Source organism: Metopolophium dirhodum, chromosome 8, assembly GCF_019925205.1.
Source record: "Metopolophium dirhodum isolate CAU chromosome 8, ASM1992520v1, whole genome shotgun sequence".
Lineage (NCBI taxonomy): Eukaryota > Metazoa > Arthropoda > Insecta > Hemiptera > Aphididae > Metopolophium > Metopolophium dirhodum.
The window spans coordinates 31306220-31332194 of record NC_083567.1 but is presented as its reverse complement, the minus strand read 5'-3'; the positions used below and the strand labels follow the sequence as shown (position 1 = coordinate 31332194).

Genomic DNA, 25975 nt, shown 5'->3' with positions numbered 1-25975 from the left:
GTTTTTACACCGTAGTTTTCCCTCAGTAAACTCGCGCCGGTTCCGTCCGACGAATCGTCGCATTGTAATAGTATAATATTGTTACCTATGTATAATGTAGGCATACACACCGCCGTCAGTCTGCCCGTCGTTTCCGAACTTTGCGGAATAATACGCTTTAAAACAGTTTTCGATTCGAACTTCGCCTCCTTCTGTGCGATGATAAAAGTATAATCATTTCGTTTATCTTTTATACTTGTGACGACGTTATTCTTCCTTTTTTAATTTGTAAGCACCAGTCGCCCCAAAATAGTCATTAGCTGTCAGTATTCAAATAGTACGTCCAATGCAGGTAATAATTATAAATAATTATTATTCACGTTGTCGAAGCCGTTCTATTCGAGTTTCGTTTTTTTTTCCGTCAAACACGTCCAAAACACACATTGCGATACCGTATAATATCCGCACATAAATTTTAAATACTCAACTTGCGCAGGTGTCATCTCTTTGCATCTGTTTGCCCACGATACAATATTATAATATATTATTATGTATCCCTGTGCCTAATACCTACTCTATTGTAATGCGCAATTGTATTAGCCAATATGTTATGTTAATATGTGTATGTATGTATGTATGTATGTATGTATGTATGTACCTATATACTATGTATATATAATGCATATATATATAAATGTATGTAAATTGAATATATATATATATATATATGGTGCTCACAATCATATGTGAGTACTGAGTCCATCGTCCATGCGTGGGTGGTAAAAATTCTCTATTCGTCAATAAAAATTTGCTTCTCAAATTTTCGATATTTGTTTATTCAATACAATTATATAAGTTAAATAATACATTTCATACATATAGATGGCGAAGAAGTGAGGAATACTATTGCATTTTTAATTACATATTTGTTATTATTAAAATAACAAGTTCATAAATATTATTTATTTAATTAAAAAATAATTTTTTTATAATAATTAATTAGCTGGGGTTGCTAAATCCAAAAATACATTAATTATATTAAACATTACAGTCCTTGATTATTATAATATAGTACTTAGTTTGCAACATCGATTTTAAACAATTATTTATATTAAATGTCTGTGTAATTTTTTTAAAGATGTAAGTACCTAGTATATTAAATATATTTTATTTTGTTGAGTATATATTTTATAGTGATTGTTTTGATCAGCAATAGGTTTATGACTTGGATTTATTTAGATTCATATTTAAAAATAAAAATATTCGTCATATAAAATCTGCAGTTTAAATAATATATAACAAACTACAAATTATTATAATATTTTGAATAGATTTCATTCAACTACATTTTGTTTATTTATAATATTATACGTTAAACATACACAATATGAATAATACAGGTATAAAAAGATAAAAATAAATGTTTTATTTAATTTTATAATTTTATAATTATAACTTTCATAAGCCACCTACTATATAACTATTTCATTATTTACGTTACAATACACATAGGTATGTTACCTGTTATCATGATTCATGCCCTACAATTACATATTCAATTTAATAGTATATAATATAATGCATATACCGTTTATTTAATCTAGATTAGTTAAATATAGGTATATAACTTTCATTTCGGTATATAATATTATTTAAGTAATTCATTTTAGAGATTGTATTGTTTATAAATTATAATAATGCAATTACCTAATCATGGTAAGATAATATGTTAGGTATTTATTAATATAATTTAACGTGAATTAAAATTTTTTTAATTCTGACTAATTATTTTTAATATTTTTAGTTTATGCCTATTAAAAAAAAAAATCACAAATTAAAACATGTTTCATACTTATTATTTAATTGAAAGATAAAAAACTGACTTCACAATGTGTATTTTTAAATTAATTTTAATAAATAATATAAATCGTTGTTATGCTGATATGTTCACAAAGATAAAAGAGACGTACTTGTTTTGCACAAACTCAAAAGGATGGTTTAGATTTTTGCTCATAGAAATATTATTTATCACTATAGAACTAGGTACCTCAGAAAATATTACATAAATTGCACAACTTCAAAGTCTATGAACATATTATATTGTGGTTAGATATCAGTCTATATAACTTTATATAGTTACTTTAAAGTTATTAGTTTAAAACTGTATATTTTGTTATAAAGATACATAGTAAAATTTGCAATATATTATCAATTATTATATTATATAACGATAACCTTATATTTACCCTAACAATGGTACATTTTTGTTTAGTTTAGAATTACAGGTAAATGTTATAAATAAATCAGCGCCTGCCATAGTGACGTATAAGCACAATGGCTGCAGCTGTGAAAATACTATGTAGGCAACAGTAGTTTGTTTAGAAGATAAAGACATTTATATAAATTGCATTCTAGCTCTTTCTCTCTTCAACTTTTATGGACAATTTCATTGGTGTGTGTGAGGGAGAGAAAAAAGTCCAACGGGTTGAATAATTGCATCACATAGAAAAAAAAAAATAATTAAATGAAAAATAATTTTGGTTGCCACTGTTTTTTATTATTTGAAATGTTATTTATGTTATGTTATTTATGTTAATTGATAAACACGTTAATGTCAATAAAAAAAGGTGGGTAAGTGGATGTCGCTCTGCTGTACAGTAGGTTACATCTGGGTCACTGTAATGGATGGTATTAAATTTGAATTCAATGATATCATATCATCATTGTATAAGAAAAACGATTCTAAGCGAAGACGATCGTCGGTCAGTCAGCCCAAGTTATTACTAAATATCTATATTTGATGATATGGTTGTGAATAAAGTAATTTATATATTATAAGTCATAACCTATTTACGTGGAACATTATTTTAAATTTTCAATCCTTAGCTATATTTTATAAATATTTAACTACAAATTAATAATTAAATTTTAAATTTGATAAATGTTGTCAAAATTCAAACTTAAATGCTTATGAAAAGAAACCGTGCCTATGAATTTTTAATATTTTTCAACTCCGCAATTGCTATTATAGAAACAATATATCAGGAGCCTTGTATTAAATTTTATCGACTTTTTAACCAACAAATAAAATTTTATTGACAACTATAGTAAAATAAACTAAAAAATTGAAAACTGAAAATGAGTTCAAAACGAGTCAAGTTTTTTCAAAATTTTATGGTGTATAGAAAATGAAAATATAAACATTTAGTGAAATTTTCATGTATTTACATGTATCTTCATGGTCATTTGTTTTAGAGTTACAGGCTTACAGCAAAAACCAAAATCAATTTTGTCAAAAACCTATTTCGCGTAAATATTCCCGTTCTTCCTTAGTTTTTTTTTTGTTTTTCCCGGCGCTTTTGATAACTACTTGGAACTTTAAATTTTGACCTCCCAAAAGTACCAACTAGATTCACTTTCCCAGCGAACAAGATACTGAATTTGAAAATCGAATTATTATCTCTACTACTTATCGTTTACAGAACAAAAAATAAAAACAAATCATTGTAAAACCAATACATTCAACGCTTCAGCCCCGCTCAGAATCCAAAATATATATAAAACATATAAAAAAAAAAATAAAACATTATTTATCGACTTTATTACTACTAATAAATACGATGCAATTAAATTAAAATCAATATATTTATAAAATTCATATAAATGTATAATATAATATATAATATTTTTAATACCTACCTATATATTATTTATCAAAGTTAAGGCACACAAATATAATGAACTTATACCGTGGTTGAATTAATTAATTTCTTATTACATCAATACTATGTATTCTTTCGAAATGTTCAAAACATTTGTACTCTGTTTAAAATATTATTGTTAATTTTAACATAAATTTGGGTTTGAACTTTATTGAGAATAATATCGCCATAATAGAAGGTGATTTTATTCCTATTTAAGCCTAAAGTTTTTCATCATTTCACATGACTCGCCTTAAATGTACTCGCAGACTGTAGTAATCAAAATGTTTTTTCGGTAGGTATTATGAATAATATTTCCATGGATGAAAACCAAAAGGTTTATTTTGATCGAAAACAGATCCACCCGATAAGAGGGGGGTGGCTTTTTACTTATAATGATGTATTTATTCAAATTCTGATTTTTTGTAAATATAAATTCGAAGACCAGTTTTTAAGTAATTATAAACTTAATGCACCAACAGTCTAGTCCATGATAATTGATATTATGTTTAAAGATATGGGGATATGATGATTTGAACATTTTAAATGAGTCTACCTAAATAATTTGTAAATTTGTCTGGTTACATACATATATTTTACGTAAAACCATTATTATTTTGGTTTGTACATACACAAATAATAGATTACATTAATGATAACGGAAATATGACATGGAAAATCACTCATTGTACCAATTATAAATACTAAATATAATGTTTCGTCTCTTTCTCCGTGATATTTTGATTGTAATTGAAAGTTTTTAGATTGAAACGACAATTTTATTTAAACAATATTATAATATAGTTTCCTTAGTTGGCTTCCTAATAAAAATTGATCATCCCCAACATTTTTATCAACCAGTCATGAATGCGCTAAATCTTTGCTCTCTCGAGGACAGGCGTCTTAATGCCGATCACAACTTTTTATTAAAATTATAATTCGGGTTAATATTATGCATCACGTCTCCTTGAGAGTATAAGCCTTAGAGTTCCAGTTGCCCATACTAGATCCCCTAAGACCTTTCATATCCCAACTTTTCTTCAAACTTTTTATCGAGTGATTCTTTTGTTAGAACGATGCTTAAATTATGATAATGTTTATATATGGTCTTAAATTTCTGTAATTGTGATGTGTTTTGTTTATTTTTAATTGTATTAGTACTTTGTTATCTACATCACTTATGTCATCTAATGTTATAATAATTACCTTTATATGCATTATTTCATACTGTTTATATGTAAAAAGCCAATTAGCTTTTATATCAATAAAATTAAAAAAATTAAATAAAATTACATTGTTACTTGGTATGAATTATAATTCGCCGCCTTCGGTTATTTGATTATAGTTTTCCATTAGTGGGCCTTGCATTAGGTTAATGAAATTGAATTTTTAACTTTAGTAGAGATTTATCACCAAAAAAAAACTCCGTAAAAAGGCATTATGTACAAATATTTACATACATTTAAAAGTAGATACCAAAATGTATTTATTAGGTAACTATTTTCACTCCTATTCTCTCTCCTACGTACTCTTATATCATTAATTTAATATTGCATCTGATAAATATTGTACCTATACGTTTAAAATGCATTTTCCATTAAGTATTATATTATTCATTGTGTGAATAAAAATATTAAACCTATTTAAATTGTACTTTATACATATTATGAATTATGATTCGTTTTTAGTATATTTGTGATAGAGTTGTTTAATGTATTGCATAGTTTTTAAAGTAAGGGGCATTCATATTATGTTATATTTTACATCATTGTCGCTGAATAAAAATGTATAAGATTATTATTACAATTTTCAACTCTAGTAACAACGATACAACCAATTATAATTCACAATGTCAATTTTTACACTATGATACAATAGTTATAGATTTTTTCGAATTCTGCCTGATTATAATACTGTTACAAGTCGGTTGACGTGGAATAAATATAATACTAAATAGGTACTAATAAATTGTATTATAAAAATGAATACGTATAACACCTGACACTAATGTGTTTTTACATAACGATGTCGTACTGATCCATATAACTATTTATTTAATACCTACACTTTTTAGTGAGTAGTTTAACTATCAACGAAATTAATCTAAAGTATTATTACTGTTGGATGTACCTACCTGATATGGGTAAATCGTTTTAAACCTCTTTTTATTATAAATCAGTTCAAAGCGAAAAACACCCAATCAAAAACTTATTTGAATTTAGAAGTTAAAATGGTTTTGCATATTATATTATGTGGAATATATATAATATATTATATAACTAAGTAATACACTTAGTGGGAGTATATTTATCGATGTATGTTATGTGGCCAAAACTATATAGGTTAAGGAGCTAAATATTGTATCATTGCTAACGATTTATAAGGGGTTCAGTATAGGCAATATTAAAAAGTTCTATTTATTACCATTGATTATAAATAGTATTCACAACCAATGACATTACATTGAAAAATTTAAATATTAATAATTTCGAAAAAATGTTATAACAACCTTTAATAGCATATTTAACTATATTTTAAATCTAATTGTTTTAATTGATAAGATAATGTATCGTGCTTTAAAAAAATTGTTTTAGTTTTTAAATAATTAACCAAATATACCAAATATAAAAACAAAAATAGTACATTTTGTTAGAAAAGACTCAGAAAAGTAGAAAACCGGTGTGTGAATTGGTTAAGCTTCGATTATCTACTTCAATTAATAGTCCAGGTCACCATTATTATATATTTGGGTATTACCATTAGGAAATAATAATAGTTCTTAGTATAGATCGGTCAAATATGTAGAAAGTATTTAAAATTTCTAAGTTACTCCTAAAAAAGAGTAGCCAAATTTGGTCGAAAACGGTGAGGCTCGAATTTAATCTAGTTCATATTTGAAAGTGCATGTTAAAAGTAGGAAATTCTTAAAACTATTTTCTTAACAATTTGAATAGACCAAGTAGCAAAAATACGAGAATATTTACGCATTACCAGTTTATAACAAATTCGATCTTGTTTTTTTGTTGTAATTTAGAAAGGATTTACTCCATAAATGATTAATACACTGTTGATTTTATTTAAATAATTTAATACTTGTAGGTATATATGTATATAATAAAGTTTGGATCTAGGAGTCTGAATTATGTTTGCATAATACTAATGATTTTTAAATGGTGTTAAAATGAAATGGATTATTGAAATAAGACTTATTAAGTTGTCTTTAATTTTGCCATTTAAGTTAAACATTTATTTTATTTTACCAGTATAATAGACTATAGATGATGTTTTGTGAAAAATGGTTGAATTTTTGTTCCATTTGTCCAATATTGAAAATTGTTATTTTTTTTGATGTCACGAACAACGTAAATTATCGAATAGTTTCACGAAATTAATCTGGGACGTATATCATTATTGCTACGGTTGGTTACAGTTCTTGATCGTCTTGTAATGTCAACCAACTTGAATATTGTATGTATAACAATCATTTTAATTACGATCAAGTAACGTGTTTATTAATTTTGCGATGATAACAGTGTACTTAATATTTTTTATACATTGTATATATTTATAATATTTTAGTTATAATGGGGCTATAGGAGTAGTCTATAGATTATGCATAGGGATTTTATAGCATACAGCCGTTTATTTAGTACAGACGTGCTAGTTGAACCGTTATCACATGGGTTCCGTTTTTAAGATGAATTATAACACACCTACCTGAGTATCTATTATATAATCAAATATTATGTAGATCGATTCATCCAGCGCGTATGAGAAAAGGAACATTAAGAAACACACCTCTGCGCTTGTCGAGCACGTCGATCGCGTGAAAACGAGAGAGCTCATTGTCCTGTGGTGAAGTTGTACACTTACGCCACGAGATATGGAGTATACCTAGGTACCTGTATAATATTTATTAGGTATAGTTAAAATTGTACTGCGGTGGACGCGATTGGTTAGTCTTGCGACTTTTCCTCGTTACGCCGCCGCCGTGTGGTTGTCACACTCCAAATATCATCTCGCGTCGTAAATTAAACGGCGAGTCTTTTTCTTTAACACTAGTTATATGTGACTATTATTATGTGCACTATAGTCTCGTACAATTTTCATTATTCACAGCCGTAGTGATCAGGCTTCATCGACTACCGTTATCTTACAATATGATAATTTAATGTAAAAGAAAATAAATGCGTTTGTGGATACTTGAATGTACTGTATTTATTGACTATTGTAATGCGAATAGCTAGTTTAATATTTAACAATAACAATAATCATGAAATTGACATAATATTATAATAATAATAAGTACTGATTGTATAATAAATTTGAATACACTACAGTGATCGCCTGTTTAGCTAAATAAGTTGAGATAATCCTAAACTAAACATTAAAACATAGCTTTACCCTCATAAAAACAATAATAATAAATTAACTTCATCTTTGTAGCAAATATACAAATAACGAATACAGTAATAATAAAAAATCAGTTAATAACAACATGAAACTACTAATAATGTTAATTAGTTTTCTTTCAATTGTTTAAGTTATAATTCATAGGTTCATGGTTTATGGGAGTCCCGTTACAATCTCAGCATTCGTAATTGTTTTATGATCACTGCGGTGGTGCAAATAGACAAAATCTCACAGGAAGCTTCAGTCTCCTGATATTTTTGTCTTCTAAATAGTTTAAACCTGTAGAAGAGAAAAGTCAGGAAAAATATTTGAAGTGTGCATGTGTTAATGTATAGTATGCCGCTTGATAGGGGATTTAAATCCCCTGTTTGTATCACTGTTTGAGCACTTTCCTGGGATAAGTATATAACTACTGCTGATGGCAAAAATATTAATAGGTCATATTATATACTTGATAATAATGTGCGTTTGAGCGTTTCATTACATGTGCATATCATGACTAAGTTGAATCCACAGTTTAGGTGTGAAATGTTTCCAAATCCTGCGGTCCATAATATGTTTCCTATAAAGTGGACATAGTGTTTTCTTCGTTTGTTTGTAGTATCAATAGTATATGTAACTGAGCAATATTCCTTTTAGTTTGTAAAGCATTTTTTAATGGAATATACTCCTACTCTTTTATAACTTAACCTAAATTACTAGATATAATTGTAAACACGAGCACGCATTACGATTACATACAAAACGCATAACGTGGCAATGCATCGATTATGCATGCATTATATTATTTACTTAAAACACACACACACACACACATATATATTATAGGTATTATAGTTAGACCCGTAGACCGTAGTTTATATTATGTTAATAATTAACATAACGATATAATTATTATTCGCAATTTTCTCTTTCGTAACTGTTCTGCAGGTGTAATACCCACGCTGTCTTCTTGTAAATTGTATATCAATTCAATTATTCGTGCCAAGTAAACATACAGCGGAATAGAACACATATATACACGCATAAACGCATAATACGCTATAATAGTCATTACTAGAAAGTATAATATTATGTTATAAGCACGTCGAAGTCTCGTGATTAAATAGTCTTATAAGACGGATTAATTTTCTATGACGATAAAATAATATCGAACTAATTACATCCAACAGTCGATGGATTATTATTTATTTATTATTACGGCCCGACCGCTGAACGGCTGAACTGACAACAATTTCACATAATATGTAATCCAATAAATACTTATATCGCAATGTCAAAAAAAAAAAAAACAGTGCACCTAACCGTGGTTTTGAAGAAACAAAATAATTTTTATTAAAAATTTAATGAGCTTATAATATTTGTACTCATCATCAAAATTACAGTAATATTCAAAATGTATAAAATTTACTATTTTTTTATCGTAATTATTATCTTTGATTCGCGTTAAATGTGCGATATACTTCATATAACGCGTTATTAATCGTTTTGACGAATATGTGCATTTGTTATCTAATGTTGTCACCTGAGTATTTCTATTACTTTTTTTTTTGTAATTTCAACCACTGTCATTTGTCAGTGAAATCAAACTTCTATATCTACATCACTTTTCTCCATAGATAATATGATATTCAATCGACTAAAAGGAGTATAGTTACAGTGTCCTAAATAGAAACGCGTGTGTTGATTTTTAATCATAAAATACATGCCATAGTATTGATCTACCATTGATAAATATATCATGTATATATACATTATATTGCACTGCATCAGTTACCGTTTACGGTAAATTATTGTTTTACTGGAAAAACGACGTCATCGTCGCTGGAGGAGGTCGTCTCGGGCACACGACATAGTGGTCTTGAAATATAATAATATATAATTTACCCGCAAAAAACTACGAAATTCGATTATACGTGACTAGTCGTTTGGAAAACTTGCGACACACACAAATCAGTTGTGACGGCTGACGGGTTAAGAAGATGACTGGATACAAGATAAAGAAGCTGTAGACGTCACACATACTATATACTACCTATAGTACCATTTATTTATATTATTATGTATATTGTATATGGGTATATCAGGATCACGAAAACAACTAACAACGTCACTTATGAGTTTATTGCACCGTGTGTAAACGTTGTTGATCATTTTTATCGTGGAACATACTATTTTAAACCATCACCACAAACAGTACTAAAGGTATTCCCTCCAAATAAAACAATTTTATTTCGGTAGTACTGCACTTATATACATAAATTATCTGTTTAATATATCAACTTTGAAGAGAGCTGAAACTGCTTGCGCCAATTAGCAAAATTCTACATCGGAACCATAACGCGGTTTGATATTTTCAAAAGACTCCCAATAACTGTTGAAATTTTAGAAATATAGTTGGGAACAAGTCAAATTAAAAAAAGAGTGGTATACTTCTTACCTACATTCATTAAAAGTGTACACTTCATGCATTCAATATATAGGCAATGTTCAAAATGTAGGAACTTAGTACTACTTATATGCACCTAATGTTGAATAGTGATTTTTACGTTTTATTGCTGTAGCGGCTATATATACCAGATACCTCATACCTATGTACCTTTATTGCGGGTACTTTAAATTCTAATGATAACTATTTTTTTAAACATAATGGCTAATCAATAAAGTTAATACCTTGTTCTGGAAAAAAAGATTATTGTCGAGTTGCATAATAAACGGAATAATTTAATGGTTTGTTGAAATCGAATGTACCTACCAATTGTGGGCCATGTAAATCATGTTGTTAAAGGACCATTTAAGCCCACTATTGATTATGTGCATGCCATCTGGCATAATATAAATCATTATTTAAATTAAAATATTTACCACCCATAAACAGCCCGTTGAGAAATATACGTTTCATCCGTATATGTACAAGCAATAAAGCCGTATATACAAGCAGTAAAGCCGTATATACAAGCAGTAATAAGAGCCTTTGAGTCCGGAAACATATTTGACACTGAAGACAAGCGGCCATAACCATAAGACGAGTAAATCCAGCCGGCGTGTAAGCGGGGTTTTCCCCACTCACCACGTTTATGACAGCGACGGAGGCGGTAGGGGGCCACGGCGGCGACAGGTTGGTGTGCACGTCGTCGCGCGCGCGTACACATCCGTTCAGTCGCTATTATATTGCATTCAGTTCAGTGCGTTCAGTTCGCACCATGAGGCGCGCGTGGCCTCCCGTTTACCGTCCGCCGCCCCAACAGAAAGTCGTCTCGGCCGCTGCGATGCCGCAGATGCAGTCGCCGACGACGGCAGCCGGGACGCGTTACCGACGGGAATCCGTTGCGGCCGCAGCCGCAGCGGGAGCGTGTTTCGTCATTGCCGCGCCGTGTTCGTGTAGTCCGCCGTTGACCGTCCGCAACCAACAACAGTATTCGGCATACCATCAACACCGTGGACCGCCGCCGCCTTTACCCGCACGGAACGGCTGTCCGTACCGCTGTTGCGTGGATGGCCGCCCACAAAAGTCATCTTCCCATCCAGCGGTGACGCGGTCACCTTTGCAGCGGCCACATCAACATCAGCACAACCATATCCAACAACAACAACAACCGCACCACCAACAACAACAACTGCATTCGCAGCGGCGGTGTGCGTACGTCAGGCCCCGGCCGTCCAGATCGCTCGAAAACCTTCTTCGGGTCGTCGAACTTGATGATCCCGTAGCGGTGGCCGGCCACCGTGGTGTTTACGAAAAGAGTTGTCACTACGGGAATCCTAGACGCAAGATGAAGGTGACCGGTAAAGAGAACAGGCACGCGTGGAAGCGCAGGTCGATGGAGAGCCTTCTGTCGGCCCGCGACGTCACCGACAAAAACTTTGAATTCTTCCACCACGTAAGAAGAACAAACTGCGCGCGTAATATACGTATATTTTATACATACACATGCTCTTTCTGCTGCATCTCAACGATAAAGTAATATTGTTATGATCTATTATAATAAATGACGTGGCGAACTTGACATTTTACAGAGGAAAGTTATATACAAGGTTATTGCATTTATACCCTTTCTAGATCAAACATTTGATGATAAAAACAAAAATGGCAGCGTAAAGGGAGCCAATAATAATCAAGTACCTATAATACATGCGCGGGAATTTTGAATTTGTTAGCTTTTGTCAGCGTGTTTTTGACGATAAGAAAAATGTATATTTGTGATATCCCTTTACGTAGCCATTTTGTTTATGATGATAAAAATCCTAGTCAATATGCAATAACCTGTATATTTCAACCATGGGAAAGTCTAATGTACCACCCACCAACCCAAAACCCGATTTAGTCATTAACCGCTATATTTTTAACATTAGGTACCTATAAATTCTAAAATACTATATTTAATACTAAACTATTATTCATTGGCTATTGCACCCACCCATCATCCCTTAAAAAACTCGAAGGCGCCATTCGCCTCGCCACTGTCACTATAGGTAGTCATAATACCGAAGTTTTTGGTTTTTTGTCATTAATTAAATGTCAATACATCGATAAACCATATAAACATTTTACCATTAAACATAATATGCAATGTTTTAATGTTTTGGCATAATATACTTGTCCTCGAATAGGAACCATATACGTCATTACACCTATATATAATCTAAAATATTGGTGTCGTTAATTGGTCAAAGAAAAATATTTGGCCACATGTCATATAATATTTATTGTTGTTAAACTTACTAATATTTAAAACAGATGAGTTAAGAATTTTCTTATTTCGAATATTAAATTTTCATCACTAGTAATTTGCATTGATTAACGTGCTCTGGTTTTACTAATATTCACGAGTGGAATTTTCGTAGAAAATATCCATAATAAATACCTATATAGCTAAAATATAAATGCATTTTTGTATTTGTTTTGGAGTGTCCTATTAAAACTTTGCTTAGTGATATCTACGAATCGCTTCATAACGATAAAAATGATTTTTATTTGAAACCGTATGTAAATCATAATATTTCTTGAAAAAATATCAATTATTAACACGGAAAACGCAATTATCTGTAATTATTATACATTGATCATTTTACCATATTTTTATTACGTAATATTTTAAGATATTTTATTTTTTTGCATTTCATATGCATATTTTACATTTTATATAACGCATAAATCTTGGCCTTAATACGTTTTTTTTAATGCATTCCGTCTATCGTATATTCATTTGACAATAAATTGGTTCTTTATACAATTATACCCAATAATAATAAATGATTTTCTGTCACAAATCGTAAATTGTTCGTTATATGTAATATTGTCATTTCAAAGATATAATATTATACAGTTTTCCGTGACATTGCGAATTTATATAAACGTATTATCCCGTTTAATTTCCGTATGCTTCGTATTATCGCTTGAATTTGGTATTATCGAGCCGTAAAAGTGGGATTATGTGATATGTTAACTTATCGTATCGTCCACCATGAACACTTAACCGTATTTTTATGAAAATTTTTTTACATGACGCTAATTATTTCTTTTTCTTTTAAAAAATGTGACCATTATTTTCAATCACTTTCATTTCAAGTCGACGATAATCTTGTATGACTTATTGACCGTATGCCTGTTGTAGTATACCTATATATTTAATTATTAATTGTCGACGGATTCTTTAAACTACTTTAATATCGTAGTCGGGTGATGATCGGAGACATTCACAAATAATTATTACCTTGGTCATGCTTCAAATAAATAGATAATTGCAGAAAATGCGTTTACTTAAAACTTATTATTTTATTAACGTTTAATTGTTAATTTCGATTCCAATTCGTTTAATAATATTAATTATTTTTAGGTAGGTATTACTAATTATTTTATTACCTTTTATAATAGCCATATGTGAATATTATACCTATTGATCCATTCTACTCTAGCTTAGTATCATATTATATAATAATAAAATATTACGAGATCAACACGCATGCATCATAATCTAAGGACTTCTGATATTGTAGGCTATATTTTGTCTTTAGTCTGCCGAATTCGTACCCTATTCAATTTTACCGTTGTCGGCCACGATATCATAATGCTACATATCTGTAGTAGGTACACGCAATCTTTTATATATATATATAAAATTATATATATTTATGTCTTTACCAATTTCGATATATTTAATAACACGAAGCAATGCAACTAAATTTGTTTTCATCGCGTGATTATATTTTACCAAGGTTTCACCTAGATTTTCTCAACTTATATACTATGCATAATACCAGTAATTCACAACATGGGTGCTAGTGCCCCCTTGTGGGTATTTTTAATTTTGAGGGGGGGGGGCGCTAATAAGGGAAATTCTTCTTAATTTATATTTTTATAGCTGTGTAACGTATAACTGTGCATAATAAAATAACAAATTTAATTTAATTTTCAAATACAAAATGTAGTCGAGAAAAAAAGGGTTGGTAAATACCACATTATAGGTACAGTAAATTCTAAATAATGGTTGTGAAGTTGCTTGTATTAGTCGCTTTTCCTATAAGAACTATGTGAGCAATATAGGTCAGCGTTTCCCAAACTGTGGTCCACTAGGGGTCCCTAGGGGTCCTTATGTATATGTCGAAGGGGGTCCGAGAATTATTATTATTTATTATTGTTAGGTTAGGTTATTTTATTACAGGGTCCGCAATAATTTTTACTATACTCTAGGGGTCCGGCGGAGGAATTGTTTGGGAAACGCTGGTTTAGGTGACTGATGTGCATCATCCTACTTTGATACGAGCCGCGGTTAGCCTCAGGAAACGGGCGGTGCGTTACGTCGGGTGATTCCAGAGGCTGGTCCGAGACTCGTTTCGATGAAATGTCATCGCACTCCACATCACTATATGTATACGTACTGGCGCGAAACGATTCTATCGAAAATCGTTGTGAATTTAACGGTGGCAGTGTAACGGACGGAAAATATTGCGCTTACCCGATCGCCTCGTATATATTATACGTATCTGGTATCAATATATGACCCTGGTCATGGAAAACGTGGTGATGGTCGACGTTACCCTGCAAAACGATAGGACCCCGGGATTTATAGATATCATTATGGAATTTGTGGACGGACGTAATCGGAAAGTTCTTTCTCAAACTTATCCGGGAAATCCGGTGATGTTCTAAATCACCTGGTCCAATCGTGATAGTGTATACCTTGGTGACCCCCGACCCAAATGTCTTCAATACTCGTGGCTAGCGGGTAACCGTGATATTTTCCGTCGGGTGATCTTATAAAACGGACAGATAAGGGTGACCTTTACCCGCTTCTTACATTATTTTCGGTAGTTTATATAAGTCGCCGAGGGCCGGCACAAATATTAAAATGTTGATATGTACCTAATGTAACCAATGCTGCGCAAGTGTGTCGGATATTACTGTATCATTTGGTTCAAGCCGCAGCCGATTATCCAATGTTGTTGGTAGGTATTCTGACGAACATCAAAGGATGTTATTGGTTATGAATTACGATTGTTGCGTAAGTGTGTCCGACTTCACACAGGCAGGTATCCTAAATAACTCTACAACTAATTTTGCGTCAAGATGATTTATCAATAATTTATTAAAAATATTCTTATTTGATAAAAATTATACCTATAATGGTTATGTATAAGTGTATACTGTGCATATGTAGGTACTACTTACCGCTGGCAGAAATATATTTTACCTAACCTTTAATGTAATATTATGTTACATAGGTAATACGCATATTAATATATTATAATATTATATGTTTTTATAAGCTATTTACAACATACGAAAAATTATTCGTATAAAGTTTTTGTATAAAACATAGTATGTCCAAATTCAGATCCATTCTTCGTGGAATCGTGCATTAGCATTTTGTCACCGCATATGAATACTTTCTGCAATTCTGCGTATGCAGTTGTCTATATGTAATTATATATATTATATACCTATATATAATAAATATGTTTGCGCATAAAACAAGTTTTTCGTACATTATCGAAAACCGTTCCGGTATATACACTACTGATGAGTGACGATGTCGACGACATGAGTGACCCAAGCACTTTCGCTGTTGTCTTAGGCTCTTAAAGGTTGCTGTGCGTAAGACGAATTCTTTAGAACCGGAGTAAATGGTTTTATGTATAAATAAAAAAATAGAAAAACGGCGCACGTGGATTAAAAAAAAAGAATGACATTGTTGGTTTTCACTTTTGGAAACTTGTTTTTGTCACACACATACTCAATATATTGTATAGGTACTATACTACTCGTCGTGCCCGTCTGCTGCAGTGTCGAGGTGTAAGTACTTAGTACACATATAGCTTTTATTAAACGCGTAAAACGTTCCTGGTGGAAACAAATCGTTACAGATAAGGGGAATAGAAGAAAGGTCAAATCTCAATGTATTATATATACCTACTTGGCGTTACGCGTTTGAAAGCGATTCGATTATTCACTTACATTTCCATTTCATATATTATATAGAAATCATATGCCTGTCGCCTGGGCAATATTATTACTATCTTACAGTCGTGTATATGTAGGTAAAACATAGACAGTATGAAGTATATGTTCGATGCGACTCATCAAGGTCGGGCTGTGCTGCTGTAGTGTGTGCATACAAGTTATCGCGCAGACGAACAATAATATTAACGACTGCAGCAGGATGGTATTTTTAAATTCGGCTTTTGCGACAAAAACTAATATTAGTGAAGTATAAATCAAGTTCAAAACTGGTTGATCGTTAAAATGTTTTTATTTTAATTGTTTCTATCGACGGGTTTTAATAACCCTATCAGAATGTGTTAATAAGAAAGAAACGTCTTCGAATTTCTAAAAATAAATTACATTAATACTAAGAGATCCATTTGAATGCAATCCATTTGTACGATCATTATTTTGAAAAGTTTTAACTTATTATATTTAATATTTATATATTGTTTTTTTTACACCTTTTAAAGTTATAACTCTTTTGATAAAATATTTTTAAATATGCTGTAATAATCAATAAAAATTTTATAGTGTGCATTTATAAGGGTAGAAAACATTTTATGACAGACGTAGGGAAAACAAATTTTTATTGTATAAGATTTATTTTATTTACTTTCCGAACACATATACCTATGCCAATTCATAAGGTCGCGCTGAGTGTTGGTTCTAACATAAAACTAGATTTAAATGGTAAAATTAATTTTTATAGAAATCAATATGGAATTAGTAAATGCTTTTAACGATATTTTTTTTCACTAAAATAGCGATCGACTATATTACAAGTACTATACACAAATAGAAGAATAATTTATTATTATGTTACTCTTACTAAAAATACTATATAAATCGATCATATCAGTTATCTATTTTTAAATCATGCAAATTTACTCAGCATTATATTAATATTACCTACATATTAGGTACTAAATTATAAATAAAAATCTACTGAATTAACTTAGAATTTTTTAGAAAGTTTTAATAATCATCTTATACACATTTTTTTATGAATACCTCTATATAGCTTGTAGTCTTCTCAAGAGGTAATTATGATTAACGCTATTATTTTCTTAAATATGTTAATATTTCTTATGTTTAATACTACCTAGTATATTATATCTACATTACATAGTATTGTGTAGGAATTTAAATAGCAAATATTAAATGTGATATTATAACAAACTGTTGTTAAAAAATGTAATTAAAAATACATTTAAGCAACGTGGGTACAATTCTAACAAATTATTGAGAAATAAAACTTTTAACTTACGAGTTACGACTACCTAGCAGGATTGCTGCATACCTATTACGTTGAACCGTTATAAAAATTGCAGGGTGTCAGGCGTCAGTAGACGATAATATAAAACAATGTAGTGCACTTTACATTATACTGTATGTGCTCTGGCGCCAAATTTAATTTTTCATACACTTTGATTTTACCAACTAATTTCAATATGTATTCAATAATTTATAATTCAAACATAATATTACTATTATAAAATATATTTATCTTTTCTTTTTTAATTAAATGTATTCGGTGGATAACTGCACCGTTCAAGCATTGATTATATTCGCTACGTGCGATTATATTAACGGCAAAATGTGATGGTGAATCTTCTTTTTTTAAATTTTAAATAAATAATCTGTGCCTTCTCGGTTGAAGTACGATAACAGTATAACTTTATAAGCTGAGTGAAATAGTACACTGTTGTCACTTGGCTAAAAAAGCATCCCATTGGTGACATTTCCTTTTGTATTTTTAGTTATTCGTTCAAATTTATATTAGTATAAGTCTACACCAATTGCGCTTTAAGTGTCATGGAGGATTACGGAGAATTTCATTCGCGTTGGATCTAAATTAAAAATATTAGGTCTGCCTAAATTTTTTCGCGGCCTTGATAATACATTTTTTTTATACCCAAAACGTATCGTAAATTGTTTTTTTAATGGCTATTGAACTAAACTGAAAGTTTTGGGTATGTGCATCGAGCGCATATACTAAATTCGTTCTAAATCCTCCGCTTAACACGTGCATATATATTATATATATACCTATATATTTCGTAAATTAAATACATTTTCATATAGCTTGATTTAAGATATAAAATATTTTTAATATACGCGTTTACATAATTAGTACATGTAATTAGTAAATCATTATTTATTCAACATTCTTAATTTCTTATCAATTTTTAGTATTACCGTGACCGTGACTGAGAAAGCCTACTTTAACAAGCTAAATAATTATACCAACAGCTGCAAAGCTGACGTATTTTCGAAAATTCAGTATCGAAATATGATAATATTATAGTATAGTTGTGAATGTATGTAGGCAAATTAATTAATATTAAAAACAAATTAAAAATCGTATTCTTCCCCGCGGTGGTGTAAAAAGGTGTGAAAGGTACGTTTACCCCCGTAGCAGCGTCTAAACGCAGAGTGACGGCCACTGACAGCCGTGCTGTTCCACTGCAGCGAAACCGTACCTTAAACACTATCTTACGTATTATTATTTGTAGATTATACTATATTAAAATATACATGTCTTTGAATAGGTAAATGCAACCCATGCCGGTTATAGATGACTTCGAATGAAATGTATACTATATTAATATGATTGTGTTATAAATTTATAATATCCATTATATCGGTGTTTAGTCGTTTGACACTTTATGTTAATATTATTATTATTTTGTTATTATCATTAATACACGCGTAGATACTATTATAGTCATGCATTGACACTTTTAGCGTCTTACGCATAAATAAAACGCATTGAAATACGTGCATGTTTGGCTATGTAGAACACGCCGTCGCCGTCGATTTGTTTTTACGGTTGACCGATTTGTACACTGCAGTGGTTCACGATGGTCAGATATATTTTTTTTATTATTAAAAATGAAAGAGTCGCTCTTGAAACGATACGAGTATATTATACATACCTATATTTACTATAGAAAATTGGGTCGTCAAGTTGTTTTCAATAAACGCCGATCTGCATAGGTACATAATATTATTATAATTTATAATACTTACATACATCGGCGATCAGGGGGCGTGTAAGTGCGAAGCTACAGTGGTCTCGCCGGTTCGACCCAGCAGTTCCGTGAACAGTGAACACAATTAGGTATAAATATTATAATTTCATAATTTGTTCCTATACCTTGCGGGATGCGTAGATTTAAAACAGTCGACTCACGCGGACCCGGCATTGTAAGCATATTATATAATCGATGGCCACGCACGCTTTATAATGATATGCAGTGTTTTATTTAGAAAATATAATACCTACATAATATATACCTAATAGGATTCTGATAATACTGTAAAAAGTGTACATTCTATAGAACCTAACCTAATAGCACCTTAGTATATACCTCATATCAGTGTGAGAGAGACTGTGCTTACGGGGGTGGAATACTCCCCTCAAATGTGCTATCGTAAACCATACAAATCATTCTATAAATTAAATCATCATGTATATTATAGAGCGATGTCGCGATGATCACTCAATTAGAAAATAATCAAGTAGGGGCACGTTAAAATACCGAAAAAAGAAATTGGGGTACGTTAATACCAGTATAATACCTAGGTACTTACTTTGAAATGTCTTTTTTATTTTTAAATATTACTATTAAGTAAAAAGTATTAAATTTATGTTGTATGCAGAAATGCTCCTATACAGTTTTACAGTGTCCACTGATACATAAATCATAAATTATTTTTCTATTGACATAAGTGCAATTGTTGAACTTGCCCCTTCGAAAAATTGACTTGCTCTTTACCACCCTCCCAGGAAAAGAATTCTGGCACCGTCCCTGAACAGCAGTACTCCTGTGTCTCTCCCCATCCCAAGGCAACAAGTTAAGCACCGCGATTGTACTAACGGCTTTGCTCAACACCCCGCGCGTACAGTATTATATATTTTCACACAAATGCGTACATATACTTATAGGTGCGTAACTATATGGTATACGAATCGTCGACGTTTCGGTTCAAAAGCGATTTTCACGCATAACACGCTGACGGTCACAACTGTTTTATTTATATATTTTATATATTATTACCTATATATATAACGTAGCCGCGTAGGTGTGTGCATTATACATTGCGCCGTATAGAATCGTACGCGGTTTTGGTGCGAGCGGACTAGAAACTCGCGGTACCGTGACCGACGCTGACGACCAACCCCGTCGTTCGGTGGAGTGTGCAACAGTCATCGTGGCCCGCGGGCTCACGGCGTCATTGTTTTCAAATACAAAATATAATACAATATTATACTCCACGGGTATAAATTATATTTTTATAGACAATAATGCACGACGTGGTATTGTACCATATTGTTCGCATCGCTGCAGCGCTTCGCCGCTACCTACCTACGTGATATTATAATATCATAATTGTATGTATGATTTGACGTGTATACAGTATACAATACTAAAACAATAATCGCGAATCGTCGGGGGTGATGGATGGGTATAGATGAATGGATTGATATAATAAATAATTCCTGTTTCCTACTATAGGCTCTTATATCAGTATTTTTTAGACTTCATTCGGATGATCGTTGTTAATTATGGAAATCTAAATGTATATTTTATTACAAAATGGCTATAATAATAATGGTTTTAGTGTAGTATAGGCATATCACGATAATAATCTAATATCGGCGCGAGTGACACGCAAGTATAGTGAAATGTTATACTCGTATAATGGTTTAGCCTCTTCAATTGAGTAAAATAACTAATAACTAATAACTAATAACGACTTTAAAGTGTTACGACCAAATTGTATATATCATATATATTTATACATATTATACATATTAGAAAACGAATTCAAATTAAAGTCCATGCATTTAGAGCTACGTTTTATTGAGGATTTCATATTGATATATTTCAGTAATAGTATAGATTATCTAAATTAGGTAACGTTATTAGCACAGACACATAATACAAACAGACAGCCAACTTGGACAACTATAATGTCCAAATCGGTAAAATGGCAGTCTTCTCTAATCAAATTTATCAACGACGTTCGCATTTACAATTTTTTCATTTAAATTGTGAACTAACTCTTTGATAAGAAAAGTGGGCCATTTTCCGGGGTTCAAAACATTACTTTGCAGCGCGACTATAGCTGGAAGTCGGCTGTCTATTGTATTGTATATATGTGGTTATCATACAATATTTGTCGGGTTTACGTTATATAATATAAATATATAGTACATAGGTATCTACGAAACCAAGTATATACTTATATAATATTTTGGTTATCGCTCGTAATGATAGCGTTTTCGTATGATTTATAATTTGGCGTTTCTATCGTTTCAGCCGACATCGACGGCGGCCATCGGCAGTACCAAGACGGCCGGGGCCAACCACACCGGCGATGGATTACTGGATGGCAGTGCATATAACAGCGACCAAAACGGCAAGCCCAGGTTCATAGCGGTCACCCGGTTAGAGGACGTGCAGGCGGTCCGGTGCGCGGAGTTCCACCCGCACGGTTCCGTGTACGCGGTCGGATCCAATTCCAAAACGCTCCGGATATGCGCTTATCCCAAAGTGACGGATATCAGGTCAGCAAATCTCTTTCTCTGTCCAACTCACCTAATCGTTCTCACTTCTTCTATCGAGAGATAAATATAAATATGGATAACTCACGCGAGCCTCTGACACGCACTCGTCTCTATAATCGCCGCCGTTCGTTTATGCGTATTTTATCCTCTTTCTCCGCCCCCTCTCTCCGCTCTATCTATCTATCAATATTATACATCTAGTATACATATTATATATACCTATCTTCCGAGAGCATCATTCGACACGCGCCGCCGCCAAACCATTGCCGTGGTATCGATTCGGATTACCATTATATATTATTATATTACTATTATACAGGTATATATTATTAGTATCGTACTAAGTTTATTAATTTAATTTCTCCGGAATCACCGCTGTTGTTATATTGTTACCTGGGACTACTTCTATATTATATACCTACTCACAAAGAAATCGGAAACATTGCTTTCACAAAAGTATACAAAAAGGTATTAAATATTTTCGAAATGTGCACTTTTCGATTGTAATTTGCACACTACACTCAGTTTTTATACCTATACCTTATTTAATGCTGTGTGGAGGTGTGGAAAATCTTTGGAGAACGGAAAGTTAAGAAGAATTTTTAAATCTACTAACAATGCAGTAAATCACGATTTACTCATGTCCTATGTGCCCTATAGGGCTATATATATATATCGCTATTTCGATGGCAATGCCTATTATTCCTCCATCTTAGATACAAAAAATTGTGTCCTTAGCCCCCCATAGTTGTGCCAACCACAAGCGGCACTTGGCTCTATTTTTTTATTTTTGTGGGGAGTGAGGGGCAAAAATTAATCACAATTTACTGATCCATTTAAAATAACAAATTTGCCCTCAATATTTTTTCTGAGGGAGTGGTCAATTTCCCTCTCGTGACCACCCAAATGCCGCCATGTCTATCTATACCATATTATTGTTATAAGATATGGATTTAAAGGTATATAATTATGGTATATTTTCGTCAGTATAGAAAATTGGGTGTACCTAAGCGTATGTAACGCTGCTGTTATTAAATCAGGTTCTTTAGTTTTCAACTAGGTATCTACTTAGCGATATCTGTATTCGGTATAATAGGAATGTGGTAAAATATTTAAATACACGATTCTTGAGCTGAGTCCTGAGTATGTTAGGCATGATGCTTACCAACTATATTTTGTTCTACATATAAACATATACTAAAGCGCTCAAAAAAATAATAGTGTTGTCATACCTTTATAGTTTTATAACTTACAAATTACAATACATATATGTTTATTTCTCTTTATACGTCTATCCTCGTTATTGTCTGCGATGTTTTCGTAAACAACTTATACAAGTAGTTGTAATATAAACTGCACTTTTTCAGACTTTTTCAATAAATTTGACAAAACGTTTACTGTTTATTTATTGATGGCACTGTTTTTCCTTAACTTTGATTAAACTTAGCTAATATAGATCTCAATTTGTTAATACATTTGGCTCATAATCTGATAACTAATTTGGTTTTTAGTATCACCCGTGGATTTTAATTCTCAATGAATTTATTGTTTAGTCAGTTTTTTTCTTATTTTTTCGTGGAGTGTTTTCGGCCATTTCAAAGAAAAAATTGATTTTTTCACATAACTTCAGACCTGCATAATCCATACCGTACTGCATTTTATAGAAACGTCAACCGCAGGCGTTCAAATTCCGTGTTGGTTTATATTAGTTATATAACTCATAAGTCATAACTCATAAGTAATATCAACATCATTGCGTGCATCAAATATAAATATTCGTTTACGATTCGTTTGGAAACTATATTAAAAAAAAATCTTTCAGCACTCCGCAGCATTCGAGAACCGAGAAATTACCAGTCACAAACGGCGAGTGTTTTTACAATAATAAAAAATAAAAAAAAAAAATTTTAAAAACACACTTTTCCATAAAAACATTTAAAAAAAAATTTTAAAAATTGCACTAAAAAGACAAAAATAATTCTCTGTACTTAAAAATAATGAAAAATTTATTGATGAAAAATTTAAAAGTGTGTGGTGCTCATACACTTGACATATATTCCCAGTCACTATCTTATAAACATGATTGAACAAAGAAGTGTATGTGAGACTTTCCTTGGCTTTTAAATTTTTCATCAGTAAATTTTTCATTATTTTGCTCTTATACTTGACATATACTGCCAGTCACTATCTTATAAACAGGATTGAACAAAGAAGTGTATGTGAGACTTAGCTCGGCTTTTAATGTTTTGTATGATGCACCACACACTTTTAAATTTTTCATCAATAAATTTTTCATTATTTTTAAGTACAGAGAATTATTTTTGTCTTTTTAGTGCAATTTTTAAAATTTTTTTTTAAATGTTTTTATGGAAAAGTGTGTTTTTAAAATTTTTTTTTTTATTTTTTATTTTCTACTTTTTAGTTGAAAGTAAATATTTTTATTAAACGTTTAAGAAATATGTTATCCGGTGTTTTCGGTACCTATATCAGAATACCGGTATAATGTTATTTGGTAATAATTACCGTTGTTACCATAGATATTATAATAATGGATAGGACACGCCTATACTTGCTTCGTAAGAGGTTGCGGTTTTTTTTGGGGAAGAGAGAAAGTTCAATATCTGCGAGAGATATTACGGCGACGTCGTGGGGACAATCCTTTTTTTTTTTTTTTGGTCCATGTCCCAAAATGACAACGGATTATTGTATTGTCATCCAAGACCAAGGTCTATACCAATTTTCAGAATTTTTCATCTTCAAAAAGTGCCTCAAATCGAGCGCGCAAGATTTGATCACAGACAGACGTGAAACCAAACTTAAGAAAAGTGTTAAATAAAATATATGGCGCATTGTACTGTGCTATGCTGCACATTAGAGTTTATGATATTATTATTATGATTATTGTAATATTTTATATTGTTCGTACGCGGCGTGTGACCGTTGCACAAGTTTTCGAAACACAAAACCCGTACTATCCGTCGTGTCTCGTGACTTATAAAATCAGAACTGGTACACTTTTCGTATACTGCATGTATATTATATTATTATACTGTAGGCAAACCAATCCGTTGAGAAATACAAAACGTACCTAATACCTTACAGACTACAGAGTCGTATTAAAGAGGTATATTATAATATCGTATATATTATTAATTCGCATTCAGCATGACGCCTACAACGCGCAAACGGTGTTTATAAACGTCGTATGTGTCTAGTGTATTATAATTTATAATTTATAATTTGAATAATTGTGTATAGTGGCTTGGGTTCTTATTTCACTTATCTCAAGACAGCATGAGATGTGGTGTCGTGAATTAAGTAGTAATAATATAATTTATTCACGCGATTCCCGTTGTATATATTATAATAGGCACCTACGTAGATTATAATATTTTCGATTCGTTTACTACCAAAAATATTTTTGATTTAACATTTTCCATACTCGAGTTTTGTAAAAATACGTATTGTTGATTGATTAATATTGCTGTACTTTAAATTAAAAATAATATACTTTAAGAATACGGTGATAGTGTCCACATGTCTCGAAATGTGGTTTGTATGAGCGCGCGTGCGCTATATATATAATAAAGTTGGGTCTAACAGTTTTTTTCCTAGTATTTCTGTATAAAAAAAAGTAAATAATTGACAATTATTTTTACGGTATATAGTTCATGCGCAGTTAATCTTCGCGTTCATATTATATACAAACCATGTGGTTTGACAATAATAACAAACATGTAAGATAATTATTTGGTTTACCACAAATTTCTACGAGGTAAACCGAAACGCATAATTCGTTTTAATATTATAGGTACATTG

General features: G+C 31.3%; 1 protein-coding gene across 4 annotated transcripts in view; it reads left to right on the top strand.

Moving 5' to 3' along the window:
* The window catches only part of LOC132950414 (WD repeat-containing protein 47), a 47912-nt gene that overhangs the window by 11109 nt on the left and 10828 nt on the right, over window positions 1-25975 (top strand). For 2 of the 4 annotated variants that reach the window (XM_061021855.1, XM_061021856.1), the window contains one exon: window positions 21909-22156. In XM_061021855.1, the coding sequence (XP_060877838.1) occupies window positions 21909-22156 (248 nt within the window). Of the gene's footprint in view, window positions 1-32; window positions 332-11246; window positions 11975-21908; window positions 22157-25975 lie in introns of those variants that run through there. The other 2 variants (XM_061021858.1, XM_061021857.1) reach the window with 2 other exon arrangements.